Source organism: Protobothrops mucrosquamatus, unplaced genomic scaffold (assembly GCF_001527695.2).
Source record: "Protobothrops mucrosquamatus isolate PMUCROS unplaced genomic scaffold, P.Mucros_1.0 scaffold1078, whole genome shotgun sequence".
NCBI lineage: Eukaryota > Metazoa > Chordata > Lepidosauria > Squamata > Viperidae > Protobothrops > Protobothrops mucrosquamatus.
This window is the reverse complement of record NW_015387306.1, coordinates 147,255-156,078: the sequence shown is the minus strand read 5'-3', so window position 1 is coordinate 156,078 and position 8,824 is coordinate 147,255. Positions and strand designations below refer to the sequence as shown.

Genomic DNA, 8,824 nt, shown 5'->3' with positions numbered 1-8,824 from the left:
TCTCGGGGGCGACTCTGTCATTCCGCAGCCCCATCTCCGCCCCCAGGTTTGAAGGCGGCGGAGTGGAAGACCCCGGGCGACGTGCTACTACTACTACTTGAGGTCAGAAAAGGCTGCTCGGAAGGCCCGCCAGAAGCCAATCTTCCCCCTTCCGGAAAACTCGAGCGAGCGCGACCTGCTTTCCGAGTCCCCTGCCCGCCGCTGCGGACCCCACCGGCGGCCGAGATTGCGGGGGATTCCCCGGCTCAGCCGACCCCGCCGCCTCTTATTCTTTTTTCCTAACTCACCGCGCTGAGCTTCTGCTTCGCCCAGAGAGGCAGCCGGCTAAAGCTACAACCGAAAGAGGAGGAGCAGGAAGCGGACCTTCTGCCAGCAGGATGCCTTCCCTTGCCGCCCGGCAGGGTGATGTCCCGTCCCCGTTTCGCACAGCCAGAGCTGCGGTCCGGCTGGGGCTCGCTGCTTGGCTGAAGGGTGCTCAGCAGCTACTAGGCGCGTTAGGGTCGGGGTGTGTGTGTGTGGTGTCGCTATTTGCCGTTCAATTCCCAAGGATTGGGGCTTCCGAGCGAGGCCGAGCAGAAATTCGATCTCCGGGCGCAATGCGTCGCCCCAACTTTCATGCCCAAGTGGGTTTCCAAAGGAGAAGGTCCCTTTAATCTGTGTTAGGCATCCCAGCCACCTCCACGTTTTGCAGATGGGAAAAAAAACTGCTTTTTTTAATGCAGAAGTGTGGTTTTCTTCCACAGCTTTCCACACCGCCTGCTGTGGCCCTGCACACGCACGCACGCACGCACACACCCTTACCTGGCAGCTCCCAAGAGAAATGTAAAAAAGCTGATCTGCAGGTCAGGCTGCCTATCTGGCTTAGGGAGGGCAAGCTCCCCCATAGAGCAGACATTGCGGTTCACAGGTGAAATTGGAGGGGGAAACCAACTACTCTTTTTGTCTCCCCTTCTTTTTTCTCTCCATTCGGCTCGTAAAGGGGGAAAGAAGCCTTTGATATCTGCCAAAATCCCCTTTCAAGTGGAACAAAACTGTAGACTGTAGGAATGCATTGAACAGAGAATGGCTGTCTGTAAGAATTTAAGAGCTATCCTAGGTTAAATTGCATGCCTATCTAGATTATCGTGCCATTTGAAACAGTGGCCAATTGGATGCTCCTAAAAGTCCAGAGTTCATCATTTGTAATTGGCATTCAGGTCCTGCCTCTGACCCTGGAAGAACCATTATCATGACTAGGTGCCATTTATACTCATATCTTAAATGAATATAGTGGTGGCGAACCTATGGCACGGGTGCCAGAGGCGGCACTCAGAGCCCTCTCTGTGGGCACGCGCGCCATCGCCCCAATCCTAGGCTTTCAGCTGGGTTTTATAAAACCTTTTCGCTTTAGGCCTCCGTTGCTGTGTGCAAAAAAAAAAAAAAAGGTTCAATCAATCAGTCAATTTCAACTTCTCGCGGGAAAAAAAAAGTTCTTGCAAAGTTGGAATTGATTGAACTTTTTAGTCCCATCCAGTCTGCCATTACCACTGCAGCCACGCCCAGCCAATGGGCCACGCCCACCCGGCACTCGATGATGCATAAGTAGATTTTGGGTTGCAGTTTGGGCACTCGGTCTCTAAAAGGTTCGCCATCACTGGAATATACTATCATTTTGAAACTGCTATACAAAAGGATGTCATATAGCCAAGCTGACAGCCAGCAACTAGAGAACCAGTTTGTATGCCAGCTTAAATTTATTATACTTTCCATTTAGAAATATGGTTGAGCTTTGCTTTATTTAAAAAATGAAATCAGTGTTACGTTTATTTTAAATGCACTTCTTGGGATGAAAAAAAGCCACTTCTGAAATAGGGTCAGTTTATATGAAAAAGAGAAAATGCTTGACACCAATCCTTAAATATCAATCTGAAGGTAATGTATGCTGTATATTGTACAGATTGAAGTGTTAACTTCAAGTGTGGTCCGCCCTCTTCTAAGGAAGCCATCGCTGAATTCTACCCTGTTGGATAATTTTCAACCTGTCTTCAATCTTCCCTTTTTGGGGAAGGTGGTTGAGAAGGTGGTTGCATGGCAGCTCCAGAGGTTTCTGGATGAAACAGAATATCTAGACCCCTTCCAGTCAGGATTCAGACCTGGATATGGGACAGAAACGGCATTGGTCACACTTTTTGATAATCTCTAGCAGGACCGGATTGGGGGTAGTGCCTCCATCCTTGTTCTACTTGACCGCTCGGTGGCTTTTGATACCATTGATACCATCCTTCTGGAATGGCTTTGGGGGTTGGGAGTGGGGAGCTCTATGCTATCCTGATTCACTTCCTTCCTCTATGGCCACTCTCATTTGGTGTTAATAGGAAGTGAGAGATCCAGCCCTCACCCACTGCTTTGCAGGGTCCTGCAGGAGTTGGTGCTCTCTCTGCTCCTATTCGACACCTACATGAAGCCATTGAGTGAGATCATCCATCACCATGGACTGAGATATCATTGATATGCTGATGATACCCAACTGTATATCTCAATCCATGGTGGGTTAAGCGATGCCATGCCATAACCTCCCTCTCGTAGTGCCTGGAGGCTGTTAGGGGCTGGATGGGGGGCAACAGGTTGAAACTGAACTTTTGCAAGACCAAATGGCTCTGAGTTAGGGGTTCTTTGGCCCATGGAGAATTGCCACCTTTGGTCTTGGATGGGGTGGCACTGCCCCAAACAGACCCTGTGCTTAATCTGGGGATTCTCCTGGACTCACGACTCCTGCTCAAAGAGCAGGTGGCAATCACAGCCAGGAGGGCCTTTGCACAACTGTGGGTTGTGCGGCAGTTACACCCTTTCCTGGACCAACACTCGTGCCCTAGTCACCTCCCGTCTTGACTATTGCAACGTGCTGTACATGGGGCTGCCCCTGAAAAACACCCAGAAGGTCCAGTTGGTGCAAAATGCAGCAGCCCACATGGTTTTGCGTAGACCTTGGTGTGCATATGTATCACCTCTCCTGCAGGAGCTGCATTAGGTGCCGATTTGCTTCTGGGTGCAATTCAAGGAGCTGTCACCTTTAAAGCCCTTCATAGCTTGGGACCAGGTTACGTTTGAAACAGTAATATGTCTTGCATATAAACATCTAAAATCAATATATACCACCCAGATAGCTGTTAAAAAACTTTCATAGTATTATGAATATCCATCCATCCATCTACCCAGGGAGGGACGGAACGTGGGTACAATGCTGTTTAGAAAATGATAGTCAAAATCCCTTGGTAAAGAACCTGCAGAGCAACATGAATTAATTCCCACTTTATTATGAAAATGTATCTTTCCGCTAGAGCAATGCAGTTTGAAAGATTTCTGTAGAAGAAACCTTGTTAATGCTATTGCACCAAAGGTCAGCCTGGAATCTCAGTGGTAGTAATATATATATGGGCGGCCCAAATATTGAAATATTCTTTAAACCAGTCAAGAGGAACTAACAGAATCTTAACCTACTAATATATTTATAAAGCTTAATGAAATTTGAAATCTTTGACTAGTTAAGGTTTGTTAAACAGTTTTATGAATACAAATTGTATACATGTAGGTTATATTTTCCCTAGCTACAGCAGGAGTAGTCATTCTCTAGTACCCAAACCTTGCCGTAAAAGCTTATGATCACAGTCCAGTTTATAAAAGAAAACTATACATAATACTATAATACCAATGATAATACTATTGATACGTTTGGAGCTTTATTTAGGTCAGCTAGTATTTATTCTCCATAGAAAATAGGCCAATTTACATGGGATGCTTTCTTATATATACTTAGCAAAAAACAAACGATCTTTACTAATTCCTGGGGGGGGGGAGGGTTGCATCATAAGATGTCTGGAATCACACAAATCCAAACAAGCCACATTATGGCCTCTTGTGAAGTCAGCTGTTAGTTCCTGTATTGGATTTTCTTCCAAGTCCATATTTATTTTCCGGTTAAAGTAACTTAATCAGACTTTGGCAGAGATCTAGAGTATTTTGTGTCCTTTTTGCCCTTTCCTGGTCACCCGAATTGTTGCAACCCTGATTTGGTAGCTGTCATATACCAACTAAACTACAGTTTAACAAACCATGCTCCAAATCACATTTGGTTTAGTTTCTTGTTTATGAAACTGTCCAGAGAATCTTCAACCTTCTGAAATACGATTACTCTTATTCGTCCTGCAACAATCACTGGCTTCTTGGATGAGCAATCGGGCTCCAGTCAGAGGAATAATTTAGCCCTGAAAGTAAAAGAACAGTACTCCTGATTTTTCAACTGGTATTTCTTGTTCCAGCTGAGAGGCACCTTCCTAGGAAAGCGCAACCAAGGAGACAGGCGAATCGCCTGGCCTACTATATTCCGGAAGCCCAGCCGAACTGGGCGGTGGCCTTCAAACGAGGCGGATAGTTCTGCAGCAGTAGGAAGCATGCAAGGATGTTGCAGACAGCTGGTTCAATTAACGTTTGGTTTAATTACGCAGCCGGCTGCAAGAAGGCTAAGCGGCTACGGTGGACGAAAGATAAGCCAGCTGACATGGAGCCACCGTGAGAGAGTCCTGCATAGATTTGAATCGGAGGCTGGCATTGGTCCCCTTTGCCCTTCAGGCTGTAAGTGCTACGGCGGTAATGGGAGAATCGGAGCGTAGGAGGGCGTTCTCGTTTCTGATTGCTAACTTCAGTGCTAAGTGGTGGGCAAATGCTTTAACTTGGTTGTTCCCGAAAAAATACTGAGCTTTGAAAGAATTCGATTGCTTTAGTAGCAACGTCATCAGTGGAAAGCGGACGGAACGAGGATTTAGAGCAGTGTTTCTCAACCTTGACAATTTTAAGGCATGTGGACTTCAACTCCCAGAATTCCACAGCCAGCAATGCTGGCTGTGGAATTCTGGGAGTTGAAGTCCACATGCCTTAAAATTGTCAAGGTTGAGAAACACTGATTTAGAGTCTACCAGGGGTAGTCAACCTTGGCTCTTTTATGACTCGTGGACTTCAACTCCCAGAATTCCTGAGCTAGCTGTGATGTGCTGGCTCAGGAATTCTGGGAGTTGAAGTCCACGAGTCATAAAAGAGCCAAGGTTGACTACCCCGGTAGACTGAGGCCCCTTGTAGCTTCCATTGGAATCGGTTCAGATTTAAGTTTACATTAGTGGGTTTGGCAGTTTCTCTGCTGTTTTTCAGCCTGACTTCCTCATTTGTAAAAAAAATCTTCCTGGTATTTTTTTTCTGACTAGCAGGCCTATGGTAAAAGATACGGTACTTTCAGTGTTACATCAACACTGTAGTGATACACCGAAACAAGTACAACTATAAACTAGTTTTCACATGCTAAGCCATGGATTGTTGCATAAGACACAGGTGAATGCATTTAGCTCTTCAAATGGTATAAGAGAAAGCAGTCATAAAAGTTGGTATTCCTCATTTTATAAAAATGTACCAAAGACTTTCCCAAGAGAATTGGAATGATTTCCTGTAGTTTCTGACTCCACTACATTCGCATAGTATGCTAAAACAAAAACCATGGTTTACAATTCAAAAAGATTAAGCTAAAATCAAACCACGTTGATTAAAATAGTGTATGAACCGGACTATCGTATTCAACCATCATGTGGCTTAATACATCAGTTTCATGGGTTAAGCCAACACAACTTTTGTGTTGTAAAATGCAGCCTAAGCTGCCTTTTTTGAGCAGAGGAAAGAAATATATGAAATTCACATGATCTGGAAAACTGCTATAGTGTAAATACACAGAGAGCAAATCTGGACTCTGCTTGTCCATTTAAATACTTGGTCAATGCATTGATTCCCTAGCTGGTGTTGTTGCCCAGAAGCACTTAGAAGGAAATTAGTGCTTTGATGATCATGCCAGAATCTGTACTACTATTGTTGTTAACTTTTTTTTATTTTTTTACACAGATCCAAAAAACGAGAGACAACTCGTTCGCCACTTTTGCACAACTGAGGATCATAGTGTCGTCTCCTACCAACAACTCAGAGATTTGTTGGAATCAAAGGCCATCCGACTTATTGATGTTAGAGAAAAATGGGAAATTGCAGAGCATGGAAAAATTCCTGGATCAATCAGTATTCCATGTGAGTTGCTGCTGGGTGATTTAGAGCAAGGAAAAAACAGGAATCCAATTTACTGTAGTGTATACTAAGGGGAGGAAAACATGGAATTATCTTACGTGTGGTATTTTCTGTACTAGGATTTGTGAAGGCCAATCCTTATGATAGTCATCTAGAAAAATCAGAGGTACAAGCAACAAAATAAGCATCACTACACAGGCCGTCACTTGTGTACTTGTGTCCAGCATTGGGATACAAATAGAAAAGAGTAAGATTTGCATTGTGATGTCACTTTGCGTGTCTTTTGTTGCCATTGTGGCACACGGCATGCCATATGTAGTGGGTCGCTTTATGGCTTAACATGAAATGGTACTTCAGCCAATGGGGCATCACAAAAAAGAGCAATTAAATCAATTGAGATGGTTTATTTTTTTTACAGTGGGAGAAGTGATGGAAGCTTTACAGATGGACTCAGTATATTTTAAAGAGAAATACAATCAAGATATGCCTTATAAATCGGATCATGTAGTGTTTTCCTGTCTTGCTGGGGTGAGAAGCAAACAGGCTCTGGCTGTTGCGAAATCATTGGGTTTCAGCAGGTAAGTGTAAAACATTCAGGAAAGATATGTTTAAGGCAGTGTAGTGTTATTGTAAATGGAGTTAATTCTAGTTTGATTTTACAATATTATGGACTTAAAAGAGAAATACAAATCGAGGGAAAGTGTATTTTTTAACATTTTGCTCTCAAAATGCAATGAATAGATTGATCCAATAGTGTCTGGTGGTTTCTGAATAACACATCTGGATGTACTAAATCAGTGTTTCTCAACCTTGACAATTTTAAGGCATGTGGCTGTGGAATTCTGGGAGTTGAAGTCCACATGCCTTAAAATTGTCAAGGTTGAGAAACACTGTACTAAATGAACTAAGAGCTCAAATCTGCCCCAACAAAAACTAACTTGCATTTACACTATTTCATTGTAATAGAAATTGTCTTGTAGCCTTCCCAAAACATGTTTGTAGAAGAAAAATGGGTGCCATCATGTAGTTAATTCAGGACAAAGATAATTCAGTGTTTAAAACTTTGTGACGACTCACATTTGCATCACTATTTTATTTTCTAATATAGGCATCGCCTTTCCCAGTTGGGTTTAATATATTTTAAGGAATATCCATTTTTAAACAGAAATACACTGCTTCTAGATGATTCTTACCCTACAATTTAAAGATGGTGTCATTATTCAACCTTTTACTTAGCTGATTAGAAAAAGATTAGAAAAACTTGAAAGTACTGTGAGAAAATATTGTTTGTAACCCTGTGATATTCAGTGTTTGGATTCAAGTATTCCAAGCCAGAGTCTGTTTAAAAATTCTAATATACTTACCGTAACCAAAATCAAATAGAATGGTCAAGTACTAAGCATGTCTCATTTAAAAACAACTAAAGAAACATTTTATTCTACATTCTTATATTTGCCATTACTCAAAATTACTTATTATCTGATTGATATCCAAAAGTATTTAACTACTGTGATTCAAACTTTAAATTGTTTACTCTTTGAGGAAGATACTATGTATGTTTTTATTGCATCCTTTATTTGATATAAAATTACTACGCCAGAGTATTTCTCCTGCATCTCTGATCAGCCTACTCTTAAGAGGATAATGTTCCTGAAAGCGGTTTGTGCAATAAGAAATGTTACAGAAACTGTCTTATATGCTTTCAGAGTTCAGCATTACCCTGGTGGCTTCAATGAATGGCTGGAGTATGAATGTTCAAAGAAGAAATGATATCTGGAATGCACAATTTGTATGTATTCTGAAAACGCAGATGTCTATAGCTAATTCTATTTAATAAAAGGGCAGCAAGGTATAAAAGGCATTTAAGATATTGGTTATTTTGCCAACAAAGAAAAAAAAGCTGAGATATGCTTCAAATGTTCAGTCTGGTTAACAGGGAAATTTTTCTATTTAAATTTTAAAAATCAATTGAAACAGATTCAGGAAACTTACAACTGATCATTGCAATATATTTCGTAATAAATGATATTAAGTAAAATAAATTGGAATTAAGTTAGCTAATCAAATTTTTATAGCTGCCCATCTCATGAGAAATTATGTGTATCTCTGGCCAGGAAACAAAAATGTACTATACAAATGTTAAACGCAAAACTAGGGGAAATGGCACTAAAATGTTTAGCCAGGGACCTATATTTTTTTTTCAACTTCATAATTCAGGAATTAAGCCTCAGTCCTGCTTATTGTTCTTGACCTTGAAGTATCTCTAGATATTAAATATTTGCAGAAATAATATTGAGAAAACACTTTTGTACACGCAGAGGAAACCGATTAGAGCACATATGTGTTGTATCTGTGATAAGTTTTTATATGCAGTATTTAGATTAGGGACACAATCTCTTTCTACGTAAACTACTTCTATAAAATTGCTGAGAGATTACATGAAAACACTGAATTTCCAATACAGTGCTATGTGCTGAATGGTATAAGAACCATTATGTCCCACTTTAAGATAATGAAACTAATAAAATTTTGTTTATTCATTTGAATATAGAAAATAACTTTCCAACCTTTGGTGTGTGTTTCTTTTCTCATACCCACAGAGCAAAAAGGGAAACACATTACTTGCAACTGTGATAAGGCACTCCAGACAAAACTTTTTAAAAATGTATACTATGCCCCTATGATCTGATGCAGTATTTGTAAGAATTATTGCTTATGGTTCTGAAATAAAATAAGT

General features: G+C 41.4%; 2 protein-coding genes across 2 annotated transcripts in view; one reads left to right on the top strand and one right to left on the bottom strand.

The window, feature by feature from the left end:
* Positions 1–348, bottom strand: part of USP45 (ubiquitin specific peptidase 45) — a 50,971-nt gene extending 50,623 nt beyond the window's left edge. Inside the window, exon 1 of the mRNA XM_015820163.1 lies at positions 288–348. The gene's annotated coding sequence lies outside the window, so the exon portion shown is untranslated. The remainder of the gene's footprint in view (positions 1–287) is intronic.
* A 4,029-nt stretch (positions 349–4,377) lies between these two features.
* Positions 4,378–7,939, top strand: TSTD3 (thiosulfate sulfurtransferase like domain containing 3). Its single transcript, XM_015820162.1, has 4 exons — positions 4,378–4,608; positions 5,914–6,090; positions 6,506–6,665; positions 7,794–7,939. Exons 1-4 carry the CDS (start codon positions 4,428–4,430, stop codon positions 7,855–7,857), a joined length of 582 nt encoding a protein of 193 aa, XP_015675648.1. The 5' UTR covers positions 4,378–4,427; the 3' UTR covers positions 7,858–7,939.
* The last annotated feature ends 885 nt before the right edge of the window (positions 7,940–8,824 follow it).

Coding starts and splice junctions, on each gene's coding strand:
- TSTD3 (XM_015820162.1), top strand. CDS start 4,428: ATGCAAGGATGTTGCAGACAGCTGGTTCAATTAACGTTTGGTTTAATT. Junction 4,609..5,913: donor TCCCCTTTGCCCTTCAGGCT/GTAAGTGCTACG, acceptor TTTTTTACACAG/ATCCAAAAAACGAGAGACAA. Junction 6,666..7,793: donor AAATCATTGGGTTTCAGCAG/GTAAGTGTAAAA, acceptor ATATGCTTTCAG/AGTTCAGCATTACCCTGGTG.